This window comes from Mytilus galloprovincialis, chromosome 9 (assembly GCF_965363235.1).
Source record: "Mytilus galloprovincialis chromosome 9, xbMytGall1.hap1.1, whole genome shotgun sequence".
Classification (NCBI taxonomy): domain Eukaryota; kingdom Metazoa; phylum Mollusca; class Bivalvia; order Mytilida; family Mytilidae; genus Mytilus; species Mytilus galloprovincialis.
This window is the reverse complement of record NC_134846.1, coordinates 45501880-45521623: the sequence shown is the minus strand read 5'-3', so window position 1 is coordinate 45521623 and position 19744 is coordinate 45501880. Positions and strand designations below refer to the sequence as shown.

Below are 19744 nucleotides of genomic sequence, written 5' to 3'. Positions count from 1 at the left end.
GCCCCTCTACTTGCCGACTTGTTTCTTTATTATTATGAGGCTGACTTCATGCAGGAACTTCTTAGGAAGAAAGATAAGAAGTAAGAAATATCCTTTAACTCTACTTTCCGCTATACAGAAACTTAAAAGATAATATGATAATCGAAGGTCATATAGAAAAAAAATAAGGGGATGTGGTATACTAGTAGTTTAAAAATGAAATTTAAGAAAGTTTAGCGTGTTAAAAGTCTTAAAGCCTTACTCAAACGTTGATGAATGTATGTGCTGTACGCGGAAGGTATTTGAAAGATTGCGCATTAATTTGATAAAGGAGATTTTGTATAAGTTGTATACTATTGCCGTTAACCGGTTTGGCGGTCAGTATAAAAGAAAATTGCACGGGTTTTTAGTTATCGAGGACTGAGTAGTAACCACATACGCGCACGTCATATATATATACATGTATAGGTAGAAGTTTATTTTCATTTTTTTTTTGTATACAAAATATTTGTATTCAAGTTTTATATAGAACAGTATTTAAATGTGTTGTATTTATTTTGTAGATTTTTTTGTTGCAGAAAGTATTGTCCAAGATTCTGTCATCTTGTGTTTTTGATAGGACTTTTGTTATTTAGTTTGATGGACTAAACATGCAGATCAGATACATTTTGTATAAGAAATAGAATTTAAGAGGTGGTCACTGCGCCATTTAGTATCCAACCTTGTGTTTGTTTTATTGATTTTAGAAAGTAAAGGCTAATTTTGAAGTGTAAATAATTGGATGTGCTCAGTTATTTACACATATGTTCAAAATAGATGGAGCATTTTAGCACATAAATACTTTATGTTTGGTTAAACAGCGTGCATTAAAACATAATATGATTTTCTTATTATTTAGTTACTTCTCCCTGTGTAGCATCATAATATTGGTAACATAATTTCATCTTCATATAGAAGCCTTTCTCTTTGAAAAGTAAAAGAACATATATAAAAAATCCATTGTTGCATCTAATGAAATTTGATTTATGTATTATTTAACATCCATACATAAACTACTTAGAAGACAATATGATAAACAAAGGTCCTATAATTCTGAAACAAATGTGAAGGAACATATAGCGTGTCTATGAGTTTTGTTACCTTACTCAGGAGTTATTGAACGCTCATCTGGTTATTACGATGTTTCCGATTGCGTAATGAAAAACAATTTTAAAACTTAGGTTTACATCAGTATCTCACAAATAGGAAAACTTTTAATACGGTTATATAAGACGTCATTTATAATGCAAAGTCTATGTTTGAGATCAGCTGACATTACGTTTTTATTGACACTAAAATTTAAACTACTTGGTACATTTTTTTTATAGATTCATATGTATGTTTTATATCTTATTACATTTTGTGTATTGATCACATTTTGCAACCTCAATCCTTAGTCAAACCTTCATTGAACGTTACGAAGTCTGAACTGAATTCGAAGCTTCTACATCATTAGGATATAGAATCCTTAGCAAAGTTTTTTTTCAGTTTTTTTCTTCTGTATTTTGATACAAATAATGACGTAGTGTTTGGGTCGTGAAGAATACACTTTTGCACTGACAACAGCGATGGATCATTAACGATTTAGTGCTTGACATATTGTTGCCTCGTTATTAAACTTCAATCATTTCCAATTAATAGAAATGTATGAGCTGAATAGGCTAGCAGTCTTAACAGAAAAGATTGGTGTGAGGTAATGAAAGCTTGTGTTAAATCTTCGTGAAATGTATGATGTTTTGTGTTGTTACTGTTGTAAGGTTGCTGTTTAATTGATTTATACCTCAAAATTTCTATTTCGTTTTTGTCAAAATGCAAAAAAAAAAGCCATTTAAAATATGACAAATATTTGTTTATTTTGAAATAAATTTTATGAATATATACTTTAATGAAAGCTCTTTGGTGAGGGATGTATTGTTATATTATGATTGTAGCAACCATTCTGAAATTCTCCGCTCCCGCAGTCGTTTATCTACTTTCGTTTCAATACCGTGGTCTTGTAGAATATTTGTTAATTTGTCCATGTGATCACTATCCGTGACGTCATCTTCAAAATCACTGTCATTTGATGTTTTGGTTTGGCGTAACCAATTGTCGTTAATGTATTTACTTATGTCCTTTACCTCACAACGTCTTTCTGGTTTACAGTCAAGTGCTTTCCGAAAGAACCTCATTAAACGAGGGGTGAATTTACGCCATTGGGATGGAATTTTGGTCGTTTTTCGTCGTTGCCATTGAATGAATTCGTTATAGTAAATGTCACTAATGTCTGCGTTTTCCCACGGAAAATTCCCCGTCAACATACAGAAGAGCAATACTCCATATGCAAACATATCACCGGAAGAAGAAACACTGATGCTTTCGTTTCGGACGGCATCACAAACTTCTGGCGGTGTGTATGGAATGGATCCATTCACTTTTCGCACTATTGTACCTTCTTTTCTCGACATGCCGAAATCCATAAGTTTAACTTTACTGAAGTCTTTTTCAAACACAAGAATGTTTTCAGGTTTGATGTCTCGATGTACCAGTTGCTTGCTGTGCACGAAGTCGAGTGCAGACGAAATTTGTTTCATGACGGTTTTTGAGTCTTTTTCTGACATTCCTTCCTGTGGCGAAATGAGATCAAAAAGGTCACCGAAAGGCGCAAATTCTTGTACGAATACAAACGAAACTCTAGTTTCGAATGCAACATTGTAAGTGTCAACTATATTAGTATGAGGCGATAGAAAGTAGCTAAGGTTAAATTCCCTTTGAAATTCCTTCAGTTTAACGTGTGTCTTTGGAAGGATTTTCAGGGCAATATTAGTTCCAGTTTCTCTACATTTAGCCAAAACAACTTTACCGTATGTTCCTCTTCCAAGTTCTCGCAAAATATCGTAATGATCTCGTAAACATAATTGAAGGAGATTATCAGGTGTGCTTAATCTAGGCGATCTTGGAATGTTCGAAGTGTTGTTACTCATCGTTATTGTTTTTGTAAGCTTCACATCTGAAATAAAATTAAAAAAAAACATGTCATAATGTCACTTGTTTTATTCATTTTTTTATTTTACATGTTCATGTTTGCGTTGGTATATACATATATATGTATATGTGCAGCAGCTGTAGCTATCAATCTCAATGCAAATAATACAATAATACAATCAAAATCAATGATTACAACCTATTGATGAAACATTTTCACGTCATAGTGAAAGAATTGAAAATATATGTTTCACAGTCAGTTATTTCAATGTATGTATAATTATTACCTATATGTAATATAATTTATCAAAATCTTCGGGGGGAAATCGTATGAATTTTAAAAGTCAGAAATTCTTGCAGATTGTTATCTAAATTATTTTTTTCTTTGCCCCTGGACCTGTTATTTTTTTTAAATAGAAAATGGAAATGGGGAATGTGTCAAAGAGACAACAACCCGACCAAAGAGTAAAAAACAACCGAAGGACACCAATGGGTCTTCAACACAACGAGAAAATCAGCTGGTCCCTAAACACAAATGTGTACTTATGTCTGGTACAGTTAAAATGGACATCCTACTTAACTCCTTAATGAACTTAAATATAAGAATTATTCAAGACTGACTGGGGCCAGGGCTAAAATTCGGCCGGGTTAAACATCTTTAGTGAGATCTCAACCCCTCCCCTTAATACATCTAGCCAATGTAGATTAAACAAACACAGAGCAACATGCACAGTAAACCCCAGTTTGATAGAAGTTATAGTATTTATGTTATCTAAAAAGATATAGAAGTTTAAAACAAGAAATTTCTGAAACAATTTATTCGAAATTTATGGTTTAAAATGTTTTTCGAACTACAATTACAGTATGATCATTGTTATGCCTCGACCCTTCTTCTGTCTAGGCTATACTCATTAAAAAAAAAATCGGCAAGTTCCAATATTCTGCCAAGAAAAAAGTTAAAAAAAAAACAACAACAACCTACATACAATCAAAGATTAACAATATGAATCTTCTAAAAAAAAATAATAAACAGCACCGTGTATTCTATGTATTTCTACAGCACCACCAATTACGAATCTTACAAATAGCAATTAGTTACGCAATGAAATAAAACGTTTAACCATCTGTTGCGTAGGTAATGTTTGTACTTATGCTTATTCTTATACTTGTTTTAATGGCCTTGGAAATTTTTTCTCAAAACTAATATTGTAAAGTTTTCAGAGTTTAAACTCCCTAATGCACAGTTTACTTTAACTGAATTATGTTATATTCTTATGACCCTTTTGATAGGCATACAAGTAAAACACATGTTCAGCTTCTTACAACTTATTTTCATAAGTTTCTTTTACGTTGAGTATCTTTTTAAGACTTTTTGAATTGTAATAGAAAATAAATTGTAATTAATATTCTAGTGTAGAAAAAAATAAGGTCAAAGATATTCTATATTTTTTTTAAATTTTATCAAAGAAATTAAGTTTATTTCAACTTGTTGCGTCAGCCATGTGTAGTTCTGTCTCTATATCTTTGCTTAACTTCATTGGCCTATCCTGCCACCTTCTAAGGTTATCAATACAATAACCATGCTTTATCTGATATTAAGCATGCGAATACACAATTGCTTTTTTTTTTAATTCATATAAATAAGTTGACATAAAATAAAATTAAAAAAATATACAACTCAAAGAGCTTTAATTACAGTTTATCATATATATAGTGCACGTACTATTAGAACAAGTATCAACATTTGCATGGAAGTTAAATAATTTAGATATTTCCAAAAGCACATGTTGCACTTATGCATTTCATTATCAACGAATATTTGCTTACCTTATGCTAAATAATAAATTTTCAATGATATATAATATTCCAATACTGAACTATTAATGTAAAAGCTTAGTTCCAAATGACAATAATTTACTTCCTATATTCCGTAACTACCTTCCTGATTTGAAGCGAGATTTGATATGACAGTTACTATCCCTTCGCTGACTATATATGCTTAGGCAACCTACTTATCCTCGATGACATAGTCTTAACGAAACGTCATCATTTTCACAACTACGTGACGTGACGAAGCACATATGGCTTCCGAAGTGATAAAATCGATTTCAGTTTTGATGATCCATATTTAGAAAAAAAAAAATTTTACGTATTTATTCACGTTATTTTTGTAAATAACTTTAATAAATATAAATAATTATGGATACACGAAGTCATTTCTATTATTGTTGTTTATTGATTATGTCCACTTAAATACAACTATTGATATTATTCATTACAACGCTACAGCACCATAAGCGGAAATAATCTAATAAGATATTTATTTGGAGTCATGGTCAGAGAGAAATGTTGCTCGCCAAAGTTCACGTTACTGAAATTTATTGATGCTTCTCTATAAAATGAAGAATGGGGAATCTGTCAAAGAGACAAAAAAAAAAAAACGACCAAAGAGCAAATAACGGCCGAAATCCACCAATGGGTCATCAATCCCGCACCCGGAGTTGGGCTCCAGATGGCCCCTTAATAAAATGTATACTAATTTGCGCCTGTCCCAAGTCAGGAGCCTCTGGCCTTTGTTAGTCTTGTATTATTTTTAATTTTAGTTTCTTGTGTACAATTTGGAGTTTAGTATGGAGTTCATTATCACTGAATTAGTATAAATATTTGTTAAGGGGCCAGCTGAAGGACGACTCCGGGAGCGGGAATTTCTCGCTGCATTCACGAACTGTTGGTGACCTTCTGCTGTTATCTGTTCTATGGTCGGGTTGTTGTCTCTTTGACACATTCCCCATTTCCATTCTCAATTTTACTTCAGTGAAAATGGACTTTATACTAAACTTCAAAACATAAATGAACCAAAATTAAAAAGCATACAAGATTAAAAAAGACCAGAGGCTCCTGACTTAAGACAGTCTCAAAAATGCGGCGGGGTTAAACATCTTTACCTCTAGCCAATGTAGAATAAACCAACACAACTCTATACCTTTTTTTTTTTCATTTGCAATATTTTACCAGTTAGTTGACCTTCAGATTCAAAAGTTGATATTTGGGAAATTTTCCTACTTTTTTCTCCAACTTTTATTTTCATATATGATTTCTGGAAAGGTAACATTTACATTTCGCCGATTGAAGAAAAAAAACCTAAGATACAACAAAAGAAAAAAATAAGATGGCGCTATTTAAATATATTCTAAAATCATTTTTTCAAAATTAGGAAATAATGACTTACGTTAGGCGAATAGTTGGCAATTAACTGATATTCAAAATAATGCAGTGTTCCAAATAGTTTCCAGAATTATATTCCAACCAAGGAGTGTTAGCAATACCTTAGAGATTTTTCCCTCAACAGGAAAGATGAATATAAATCAAACAAAAGTCCTTACCTGGAAAAGTGATTTGACTTGTAAATAACATCGCATTACATCTAATGATGATGAATAATTATCCAGCAGAAATAAAACCTAAGCCATAACTTCCCAGGACTTCACACGAACTGCAAAACCGAAAACAACTTTATCATATTGATGGAATAGAAAGTCGATTTCTTATTGTTAATCTCTGTACAGGCTAATAGTTTTATTAGAAAAATAGTTTATCTCTGAGCCTGATGTTACACTACGACAGCTTGTATTACTATGTAGAAAATCTATTGGAAAAAGGATGAAAGATTTTTTTGAAATGTCAAACAGCCAATCTTGGTTAGATTGACATAATGTGTTATAATTGCCATGTTATTTAACTTGAGAAAATCATTAAATTTGTATTAGACAGAAGAACTGAATCTAAGATTCGTGTTCAATGCATTTTTTTTTCAAGGTTGGAGAATACCACTGAATAATCGGTTTTTACTTAATAATTTTTCACGAACATTGAACTTTTCAAAGTAATATTTGATATGCATGTACAGGACACTGGTTGAACCATTAGGGAAATGTCGTAAACCTTTTTAATAAGTGACATACGCAAGAAAACATATTGAGTTATTATAGCTAATTTAATAATATCGAGGTTGAATTATAACTGTTTAATGTGTCTGGTTAAAAGTACTTCAAGCTGCATTCAGGACATAAACAGATTCAACTATATTATGTAACTCGACTAAAATGTGGATATGAAGTGAAAAATAATTGACAATTATCTAAGTAAACTTCATGTATCAATGAAAAATTTGGAACTTTTTATTAAGGTTGGTCAGTTAAGTCTTTAGTAGCACCAAAACCTGGTTAATCTTTGCACATTTCAAGATGGGTATTTGACTTTCCTATTTTGACCACTCGCTCTTAAAAAATCATGAAAAAATATTTGACCCTCAGTGATAATTTCCCCTTTTTTCCTTCAACTCGGTCCAATTCAATACTATAATCTACGCTAAAACGGACACAATTGAGCTGATTTACTTTCCATTTTTTAGAAAAAGGGAAATCATGGATTTTATCCTTTTTTTAAACTGATAACAGAAAGTTAAAAGTCCCAATTGTTACCACTTTAAGTGATAGCATAAAATAATTTGCTATGACCCTTCCGATGGTCCATAGTCCTTTCCGGTTTTGTGGTATTTTTTAGTTGGGGAAAAGGGTGGGTAGCATTCGGTCACACATCTTAAATGTTATATATTTTTTGTATTATGAAGCGTTGAATATTCTTCTTCAACTTTATTGCATGTATTTTTACAATGCTTTTGTTCGTCTTTTTTCGACTTTTTGTTTTTAGTTATTCCGTTCTTACTGTTGCGTAGCAAAACATAACTTTAATCTTAACATCATAATTATAACACATTATGTATGCAACGAGTAACTTATGTTTTACACGACTTAGTTCATGATAAGAACTTCTATATGAGATATCTTCAACAGTTTCATGAAATACAATATGAAATCATTTCCCTCAATTTTAAACCAGACTCAAGCAATTTTAAAGAATGTTTTTTCAGATGTTTACACTTTTTGTTTGAGGAACAATAAAATTGCACTACAAATCTTCAAGTTGATTGCAGGTAAAACATCAAGAAGCTGTTGAATCTGTATTACAACGAAGGGCCGATGTGTTAAAATGCAAGATAAGGCAATATAACATGTGTTAGTAACACAGGGTGATCTATGACCAACTGATGTAAGATGTTCTCCGTTTAAAATATATACATGTACTATCTTATCTTATTTTATAGACGATAAAACCTTAAAAGACCAGGACAAATACAGATATACATATATTCAGAATTAAAAAAGCACGATTTGAATTGATTCGATATTATTTGGCTCCTTGACAAGTTACGTGGTATGGTATCTTGCATAAAGGATGTTAATAATAAAATAAAATCAATATTAAAAAATCAATAGTTTTGGCCTTGTTTTTGTAGGAATACCTGTTCAAGGTATGAAAATAGAAGATGTGACGTGTTTTCATATACTATAATTAGCATCTATCGGGCTATTTAAAACATGATTTACCTATCTTATCGAATGAAAAATATTCCCGGCAAATTGTCCCTACCTCAAATTTATTATGCTTCATAATTTACATCAATATTCGCAATACGTACATATATTGAAAACTATTTCATTTAATGCACACGTAGATGCTTAAATTTCTTGCAGTAGTTCATTAAGATGATTTGTCTTTTCAAACTTGTCGTTTCAAATTTTCAAAAACAGAACAACACTGTCCACCACAAATTGTTAAAACACGCAGTTCCCAAATCCATACTTGTTCATACGTATGTTAAACACATTTTTTAACACATGACTTCGGAAGGATTATACTTTTCTAAGTTTTTCCAATACATAATATCAATGTCTACCACAAATTGTTAAACACGCAGTTTCTAAATCCTTATTCAAAACACACTTCTTAACACACGACTTCAGAAGGATTATACTTTTCTAAGTATGTGTATTAATGTGTTTAAAGCCTCTGTCATACCTTGCCGGATAGCTCGAAAGGACGCCTAACGGATAACTTTTTTTTCAATCCGTTCATGTCCGTTAGACGTCCGTTCTAATCCGTTAGATCGTCCGTCCATATCCGTTGCATGTCCGTTAAGCGTACATTTTATCCGTCAACGTCCGTCATGTCCGGTGGAAAATTTTGAGCATGTTCAAAACTTTGAACGGACGTCCAACGGATAAAATGTTCGTTGAACGTCCGTTAGGCGTCCGTTTTGTACGGTACTCGTCCGTATCGTTTCCGTTTTGTATCCGTTACGTGTCCGTTAAACATCCGTTGGAGGTCTGGCAACGGACTTCTACCGGACGTATAACGGATAAAAGAGATGATGAACGGATCTGAAACGGATAAATGCCAATAGAAAATTTTGCGTCAGAAATGACAATTATTAGTATGTCAGATTCTTTAAGGTTCATGAATTCTTATTATTCATAATCGATCTTAGAGTATAGGCCCGTCTTCACAATCAAGCAGTTTTTATTCAGGCTAGACACTGCCCTTGGGCGGAATTTTGAAGAACAAACCAAAACCAGTTACACAGAGACATTTTGAATATAAATGTATTATTATTGTCGCCTTTGATTTTTCCGTATATCTTGTTCATCCGTTTTATCCGGTACGCTTACGTTAGGTGTCCGTTTTATGCGGTACTCGTCCGTTGGATGTACATGTACGTTCGACATCCGTTCTGTCCGATACGTGTCCGTTTCTCGTACGTTGCATATCCGATGTGTCCGTTATGCATCCGTTACACGTCCGTTTTATTCGGTCAGTACACCAACGGACTCCCAACGGATAACAATTTTGTCAACGGACAACTTTTATTTTCATCCGTTAGGCGTCCGTTCGTGCTATCCGGCAAGGTGTGACCGAGGCTTTTCGTATAAGTATCCTTTGATTGGGAGAACCATCGTGAGTTATGGCGAAAGCAAGGACATCTATTAATTAGCATGTACCTGGGTACATTGTATAAGAAGATGTGGTATGAGTGCCAATGAGACAACACTCCATCCAAGTCACAATTTGTAAAAGTAAACCATTAAAGGTCAAAGAAAGGTCTTTATACTAAGATGCAAGATAAATCAATTATCTGATAAAGTCATAATAATGCTATTAAAGTTAATCATTATTAAATTATTTGATACGCATAACAAATGTCTCGATCAGAATGCAAAGCCCTGCTTAGACTTTATTTATATGTTAATTAAAAAGATAGAATATCAATAATAATAAAATAGAAGTCTACAAGATTTCAAATAAAGAAAAGTGTCGTTAAGTACCATGTCAAGGTCAAAATGTCCCCAAGTAGAAAACCACAGAAAGTCTACCGTCGACACAAAATTCCCTAAAGTGCAACAATGGTAAGAGATAGGCATAACAAACTTTCCCGATATTTTTATATCGATATATGTTAAAACTAAACGTAGAACGTTCGTACGAAAACAAATCTGTTCGATAATATTAAAAACTCAATCATGTTAGTGCAAATCAAAAGCCTGAAAGAATATTAACACCAGCAGTAACGCTGGCTAACCCCACAAAAGAAAGGGGATTCACATTCAATTTAAAAATTCCTCTTATACATTTTCATCATTCACAATTCTGCCCTTTCCTTTGGTATAAATCTGAAGAGGATTTTTAAATTTTCATATTTTATTTTAGATACCGATGCTTCACAAAAAATCGCATTAAAAACGATAGCAGATGATCCATGCATTTGAGATTCCAATCTTCATCTTTTTTTTACAGTAATATACTGTAAACCAAATTATTTTCGCTTTATACTTTATTCAGCGTTTAGCCTTTACTAGCCCTTTTCGCAGCGATTTAATTTAGCTATTTTCATTTAGTTAAATAATGAAAGATTCATAATTTACATATTTGCGAGATTTATATTCGCGTTATTTTTCTTTTCGCGGAAGTTGCAAAATTAGTTGGTTTACAGTCTTGTCTTAAAAAAATATTTGATGTCGTACATGTATACTAAACCAGTGTTATAAGATGTAGACTATTTCAATTTCTGAAGATCTAAAAATTAAAAACAATTCAATACCATTTTGCAAAAACATCAAAACTTTTAATTTATCGCAATAACACATTTTGATGGATGATGTTATCGTTTCGACAGCGTCAATAGTAGAGAATGTTAGTAAGTTTTCTGTATCAAAAAGAAATGTTTACTGAAATCATCTTAATTATAATCGCCTTGACATATTTCTTCAACTGAGTTATTAACATAATAATAACATAGAATATAAGCCTATTCACCTTGACATATTTATTCAACAGAGTTGTTTTCAGTCCATATATATAACTGTATATACACAGATATAGTTTTGAATTTTGTCTATCCAATAACATCACATCAATTAATTTACAAGTTGATATTCTAACTTATTGTTCGAAATCTGACATTTAAAATCTATTTCCCTTGAAAACCTATTTATAACTTTAACTCCTACTACAAGAGTCCTTTGATACAATAGCCATCCTAGATAATTGTCGTAAATAAATTTCAATAGAAACATAAAAACCAATTTAATTGGCCTCTTTTGTTCGAACGATATTAAAAATAAAGGAAGCTATTAAATATATAAGGAAAGTCTCCAGTTACCAGGAGGAATATAAAGCTCTGATTCAAAGTCGAGCAAATAAGCAACCAGTGATATAATCCATAATTGTCTCTATATTAATACCATGATGAAAATAGTTCGTTCTTTATTGAAGGTATAATAGATAAAATGTGTTATGCAACCATTATTAGTTCCAGACAGTTTATTCTGTAATTGTTTACGGTATGCTGCTGTCATTCTCGTAGTTTGTCGTTAGATATAATTGGTTCGTTTAAGTTAAAGTTGACCAACCATCCTTAAGTTTTTTTTTACCTCATACGAGATATTTTGAAAAACATCCTATAGAAGCAGCATCAAAAAGTTTCATTTTACTTCCCTGAATACAGTATTTTTTTTCTACTGACTTGAGGAAGGATTGTTGGAAATGTACGATGAGGTCTTAAATTGGATAAGTTTCCAAACAAGGACAGGAATTGAAATGTCTAAAAATACTGTATGTGTCAAATCTTAAAACGTAATTTGGATAAGTTTCCAAACAAGGACAGGAATTGAAATGTCTAAAAATACTGTATGTGTCAAATCTTAAAACGTAATTTAAAGGCCCCTTTTAACTCCTCTAACATTCGTTTATTCGTAAGAAAATAAAGATAAGCGTTTCAGGAGAACACAATTTATCAAGTGTTATTACAACTTATTTCGGTAAAGCTCTAAATCATATATTGCAATGTCTTTTAACTAACTGAAACATTTTTACTATTTTTGTTTTAAAACTGACAACTTTAAGCCACACTATCAAAGTTTTTGGGCAGTTTTCAGTGAGTCTCCAAGTCGTGAAGCTTAATTCATAATTGCAATACAAGCTGCAAAGTGTCCAGCCTTCTAATGAAGGCTTTATGAAAATTTCAGGCCAATATACTGTATTTGGCATCATTAATCTCGAGGCTGGAAGTCTAACGTGTTATTTTGTTATTGTGTTTTTAGACAGTATAAATCATTTAAAGTAGAGATCTTGTTACATCGGTTTAAGACTTGCGGGGGCTCGACTATAAATTTGTAAGCTTGTAAATCCAATTCTTACACTGAGGAGTGTAGGTGGTATATAGCAACTATCAAAGGTAAACCAGATTTAAAATAATTCGATATAGAAATATTAGAAAAGAGGCGAAAGATATCAGAGGGACATTCAAACTTATAGATAAAAAAAATGAACTGTTGTGGTATGACTGCCAATGAGACATCTCTTCATAAGAGACCAAAATGACACAGAAATTAACTATAGGTCACAGTACAGCATTTAACAAAGAGTAAAGCCCATACCGCATAGTCAGCTATACAAGGCCCCGAAATGACAAATGTAACACAATTCAAACTAATGGCCTAATGTATCTCACAAACAAAAAAACATAGCTGTAAAAATATAAGGGCATACAATACAGACACGTGGACACATTCTACTGCAACCACAAAGCAAAGACCTTAGCGTTTCGAATAATTCAGCAATTTATAGATAGTGAATTTAAAGAAAATGAACAAAACAATAACATTTCATGCAAAAAAAAGTATAACCTTTATTAAGATTTATCTCTATAGTAACTTAGACGTGTCAGCAATAGAACCGACATAACTAGTCTAAATTATCATCGCCATGTTTGCATTCAAAAATTATACGTTATCTCTGATTTCTCAACTTACAGATGTACGCTTCTCTTGTTTTTAAATATAATCTTTTAAAATACTTGATCTTTGTCACAAAATTTTGTTTCAATAAGATTTCAGATTGTTTTTGAGAAAAAGAAATATATGAAAAATCTAAAGATAATCAAATTTTCAGTGGCTTATTTATCTTGTAATCTGAGTGACATTACGACCAGCATTGTAAGACAGACAGAATTAATTATCCAATCTTTCTATGTTATGGTTTAGTGTTGTTCAAAGATTGATTTTCTTCAGATCTTGCCCTTTTCAAAGAAGCAAATTCATCCTTGACACAATTCCTCTTTGTAAGGAAATTTGGTTTCAATAAGATTTCAGATAAAGACACCTCCGCATTTTGGTGAACCAATTTGAAGAATGATTTATTGATGTGGGCACAAGTTTGCATTTCCTTCAATGATATTTCTTGTTTAAATATGGCCAAGCATATTGTCTTGAAATAATTGTGCATATTTGTTTTTGATTACATTTTTCTAGTTTGTATGCATTTAAATCTTGTTTCGACATACCGATTGTTGACATATGGTTTTCTGTTAAACATATTTTTTTATTAATCTCTTTCTGCAGGGACCAGGAACTGGGTATCATTCCAATGCAAGTTCACGGGGTTTGCCGCTTAGTTAGGAATCGCGTGTTTAGTTTAATGACGTGTATGTTTTGTCTCTTTGTTTTGCCATAGTGGTGTCGGTCCTTTTGCTCATAATTTGGTATAATTGTTTTTTTTTCTCTCATTAAATCTTTAAGCGCGTTTTCCTCCGTGAAATTTATATAAAAATAACACGAAAACACTAAAATACCATCAAAACATATATATAGTATCAAGTATACAAAAAAATTGCTCACGCAGAAGTCCTTTATTATTTTAAGGGAAAGGGTCTGTCAAAAAATCAACTGTTATATTAAACAAGTATTGGTATACATTTTCGTGTCTAACTTGTTTCGAATTTTTACAATTCAACAATAACTATATAATATACTTTACAAATCTTTAGAAGACACAAAGTGCAATTAACATCATTGCCAACCTAAAAATAAAATGCCTAAGTTAAGTAGTATAACATTTTTCAGACCTCTTACACGGACACACTTTGGCTTATGTGATTAATAAACTCTGATCATGACTCATGTAGACTAAATTCATTTGACACCGGTCTTGATACATTAATCTGACATTTCTCAAAATATCACTATTCGTATGAAAACAATAAGATCGATTTTTGGGAAAAAGCAAAAATCTGTGTTTATTGAATCAGAAATCAAGTTTGAAAGAGGCATTAACTTAGGGAGAATGACCTATATATGCCATGTAGTTTTGAAGCCTGTTAGAACCTATATTGAATTTCTGAAAACTAAATTCGGTGATGGACATTAGTTTCCGGAAACGGTACTTGGATTACATAGGTTATTGAAATTCAACCTATATCTAAATTGCCCTTTTCAGAATCTAAAGGGCTATGGGAAATTTCAATGTTCGTACCACAAAATGAAAAGAAATTGTTGTCATTGACTGTTGGGCACAGCCGGAAGTATAACAGACGTAAGACGAGTTCAGCTATAATATTTATGCAGTAACTGTTATTTGATACTGTCATGTGTAAATGATACAAATGTTGCCGTATGGCATAATCATCTAGTTTAGGTGTCGAAGTTAGCCTGATGCAAACCAAATGTTCTGTCCCTGTTAACGTTTCTTTCTTTTCAAGTGGTTTTATAAATGTCAAGTAATTTTTCGAGTTGACGCTCTTTATAGAAACTACATATTTCACATACAGTTAACTAGTTTTCGCAGTGTATCTGTATGAAATACTTGCCATGGACCATTAAGAAAATACTATACATAAATATAGACATTATATAGACAATAATGTTTTAGTAAGATACATTATTGTAGCCTAGCTTAATATATGTTACTTTATATTATATACTCAGTGAATTACTATAGACAAATGCAATATTAAAAAGACGGGCAAATCTTGATCGTGGTTTTGATAAAATAGATATATAACTACAGTTTTGAAAATTATTGTATTCCAGACACATTTCATGGCACCAACTGAATTCTATTAACTTTATCTCGAGACTTTATGTATTGATAGATTCTTAAAATTGCATTTATATCTAATTGGAATCCATTGCAAATTTCCTTTTTATTTATTTGAGGTGAAGGACGGATTTCTGCGAATGTCTACTGTACTGTGTGTGGTTTATACAGTAAATAAACAAATACAAGAAAAATCAACATAATCGTATTAACGGTTACATTGTTTTTTTCAAAAGACATTAGTAACATGCCTTATTTCTTAACATAAAATTTTGTTATGATCACGGAGGAAACGTATTTTTAAGATAATATTTTTAAGCCCATAAGCATATTGTTAAAACATCAAATATGGCAGCAACCTAACAGCTTTATTACGGAAACAAAATAGACAGAAAGATCTCTAAAAAAAGACCATAAAGTTCTCGTCTTTGCCTCTTGCAAAATGTATATGCTGGTGGTACATGTTGTCTGTTTACTATTTTAAGGTAGCACTACAGTCTAACAGTGATTTTTTAAAGATATTTTTTTTATCACATAATTTTGAAGGAAGTATTATTCTGCACAGTTTGTAAAAATCCAAAAATCATTATTATATCACAACAGGGAGTAAACTGATAATGAACTTATATATGTAAATAAAAGCAAATGGTAATTTATCTAAATGTATAGGCATTTAGGAGGGGCTAATATGTCAATCATCTGTTGATGCCAGTGTCCAGCTGTTAATCACTGACCACAAGATAAATAGTGGGGTCTTATCTCATTGTATCATGTGTATTGCAACAAAAGTAATTTATATTACATGGAAGTAAACAGAGAAAAGGGAAAAGTTATCAAAAAAGAGAAAATCTAAAGGGAAAAATCTAACCAAAGTGAACAAATAAATATATACTAGAACACACCCGCGAAATCGCGGGCATTCAGAGCGTAGTTTAAAGTATGTAAAGGGAAGAATTTTGTAAAGTATTGAATGACTTAAGAATTTCAGCAAAAGTATCATAAGTCATAGGTTATTGGGGTCAGGAAAATGTTTTTTTTTATCCCTCCTCCTTTATTTCCCAAACTCCCAATTTTTGGTTTTCTATCAATTTCAATATGAACATACATTTAATATGTTATGAACATTTAAGTAAGGAGCCTGTAATTCAGTGGTTGTCGTGTTACATATTTGTTTTTCGTTCATTTTTTGCACATAAATAAGGTCGCTAGTTTTCTGGTTTGAATTGTTTTACATTGTCAGTTCGGGGCCTTTAAAAGCTGAGTATGCGGTAGGGGCTTTGCTCGTTGTTGAAGGTCGTACGGTGACCTATAGTTGTTAATTTCTGTGTCATATTGGTCTCTTGTGGAGAGTTGTCTCAACATCGCAATCATACCACATCTTCTTTTTTTTGTAATCAATGAATTTTGTAAAAGCTTTAATGACTGGAGAATTTCAGAAAAGGTATCAAAAGTTCACATGAATATTTTTAGCGCTTATCTGTATATTATGAATATTCATTACTATATAATGATATAGTGTATTTACTTTCAATTCTAAGTTTACTTATCGATCCATGGTGGGCATTGATATAGTATACAGACTCTCTCTATTTAATAAACTCTGTGACCGCCGTGGATAGTAAACTTGAAAATGATAGCAGATAGAATTCTGAAAATACACTTTATTCTTTGTATATGTATGTTCAAAGTATACAGAAAAACGCAAAACGGAAGTCTAATCTGACTTAAAGTATGGGCTTTGTTCGTTGTTGAAGGTCGTACGGTGACCTATAGTTGTTAATTTCTGTGTCATATTGGTCTTTTGTGGAGAGTTGTCTCAACATGGCAACCATACCACATCTTCTTTTTTTTTTGTAATCAATGAATTTTGTAAAAGATTTAATGACTGGAGAATTTCAGAAAAGGTATCAAAAGTTCACATGAATATTTTTAGCGCTTATCTGTATATTATGAACATTCATTACTATATAATGAGTGTATTTACTTTCAATTCTAAGTTTACTAATTGATCCATGGTGGTCATTGAAATAGTATACAGACTCTCTCTATTTAATAAACTCTGTGACCGCAATTCTAAGTTTACTAATTGATCCATGGTGGTCATTGAAATAGTATACAGACTCTCTCTATTTAATAAACTCTGTGACCGCCGTGGATAGTAAACTTGAAAATGATAGCAGATAGAATTCTGAAAATACACTTTATTCTTTGTATAAAACAGAAAAACGCAAACCGGAAGTCTAATCTGACTTAAAATTTCGTCCAATGACGGGACAATATCCGGATGCCTTTTTTCTCGTTTTTCTCCCAAAATAACTCAATCTGAATAATCATATGAATCATTATGGATGACAAATGGGAATCTACACTGTACCTAAAGGACACAGAGGCGTGTCGATTAATTTATTGTGGAAAGAAGAGAAGCGACACCCAAAATGAGGTCTTCTCGTTTAATAGTATAGATATAAGGATAAGAAGAATATGGCTCTGGATCTATCTTCTGTTAGGAGTTTTAGGCACTTTAACCAATTTAAATTTTATGTGAAATTTTTCAATTCCATATTAAAAACTAAGAAAATCATGTAGGACACTCTATTTTCAGGAATGGTCTTGATTTTGTTTTTGAACATGTCTTTTATTGCATAATTTTAATGTTCTAGCTAATTTCATAGTATATTTCTTATTAAAATACAAATGAAAATCATTCTTTATAGTGATAATAGTGATGTTAAATATTGATTATATGCAGCTGGTCATTTCTGTTATTCTCTTATCTTAGACTGTCTGGATAGAGGCGGAGCTTAGTCTATATTTAATTACTTCATCACAGATGTTGGTCAAATCTGTGACGTCAAACTCCCGCCAAATGCGAAGTTAGTGTTGGTCAGTGCACATATAATTCAAAATTCACAGTATTAGAGCATCAAAGACACAAAGTGTGTGGTTATATTGATAAAATAATGGTGTCAGAACACTCCTCGGGTGTTATCGTAGAACTTTTGTATTAATGATGCATTTATAGGGGTTCTAAGGGGGAAATTCAGTTTTTAGGTCATTTCTCAGAACAATTTTTCATGAGAATTGTTAACAAAAAATGAAAATAAAAACTTCATGGGTCCCCTTTTGGTTTGACTTTGATATATGTGATTAAAGAGAGTATTATCTACAATACCGTGTCCCAGTTTTTGAATAATTTGTTTCTAAATGAATTTATAGGTGTCCAAAGATGAAAGGTGAAATGAGGTTTGGCACCCAGCAGTTAAATCAATATATCTTCTTACTAGGCATATATCAAAAATCTGAGACACGGTTTTCTATATAGTGTATGGTTGATTAAAGTGATGAAAACAAATTTTTACTACCATTTGACCTGAATGTGCCATTTTCATCCAAGTTGGAAGACCACTTTTTTGGCAATTGAGGAGCTATAATTTGAGATTAATCATACCAAAAATAAATCTATCTACAGATTAAGAAGAATTAATATTTCAGCTTTATAATGAGTTAAAGATTTTAAAAATCCATTGAGTAGTTTTGGAGAAATTAATCTTTAAAGACTGTTGGTTGGAGTCAGAAAATTCTGACTGTAGTGCTACCTTAAAAGGTTAATTATAATTCCTGTTTAGTTTAACATATTTATTTATAGTGGATTGGGAAACAAGTTTTGCAACTCATATTAATCCCCTTTCACTTTGCGGGTGCGAGTGCTGCCTTGTAGCGGCATTAGCCTGCTCTTTTTTGAAATCTACAACCTTGGTGTCTTTAACGTGCAAGAGAAATTCATGTTTACTTTTTTATGTATTAATTTATCTTTCTGTACGTATAAGCAGGAAATAATTTGTAACTCTGCTTTATTCCAACTGCAATTTTTGAAAAGTTATCCAAGCATTTAAAAGTGAACGACCCCCCTCCTTTTCCTGTTGTTTATGTATTTATGTAAGGTACATCTTGTTTATCCCTCTTTTCCTATTTGTGCGAATGAGTATCCAAAAATATATCAAATCAAAACAAATATCATACTAATCAGGTGTCAATAACTCAAAAATATATTAATACAAATCAAATATCGACTTAACCAGGTGACGACTACGATTTTAGCCACAAAGGTAATTAGATTTACGTCATATCAGTAAGACTGGTGGGAAGTTCGAGGTAACCAGTATGCAGACGTGAAGTCTCTTTCCTTTTATACTTCACAATCATGACTTATTTATTTTTGACGAGTTTGTAATTATAACAAACTAATAGATTTAACCTTACTTGATCATATGACGACGGTAATTTGACGCATGCAGGAGCCTTCTACAACACCTAACACGTTTTTAGTTTTCGGTGATCTTTTGGTGGACAATTGACGAATCGTTGTCAAAAATTTGATGTATTTGTTTTGTACCATACCTTTCTGTTTTCTTTTACTATCTCTTCTTTTATTTTCTTGGCAATTATATCGCATCTAATTTCAATATCAATATAATATTTATCAAAAAATAAT

At 31.8% G+C, this 19744-nt stretch overlaps 1 protein-coding gene across 3 annotated transcripts in view; it reads right to left on the bottom strand.

The window, feature by feature from the left end:
* Positions 1 to 1845: 1845 nt before the first annotated feature.
* LOC143045098 (serine/threonine-protein kinase SBK1-like) overlaps positions 1846 to 19744 on the bottom strand; it is a 64008-nt gene continuing 46109 nt past the window's right edge. Inside the window, exons 3-4 of one of the 3 annotated variants that reach the window (XM_076217394.1) lie at positions 6366 to 6475; positions 1846 to 3007 (exon numbers count right to left, since the gene is read on the bottom strand). In XM_076217394.1, coding sequence (XP_076073509.1) covers positions 1938 to 3007; positions 6366 to 6396 — 1101 coding nt within the window. In that variant the 5' untranslated portion in view covers positions 6397 to 6475 and the 3' untranslated portion in view covers positions 1846 to 1937. Of the gene's footprint in view, positions 3008 to 4809; positions 4947 to 6365; positions 6476 to 19744 lie in introns of those variants that run through there. The other 2 variants (XM_076217397.1, XM_076217396.1) reach the window with 2 other exon arrangements.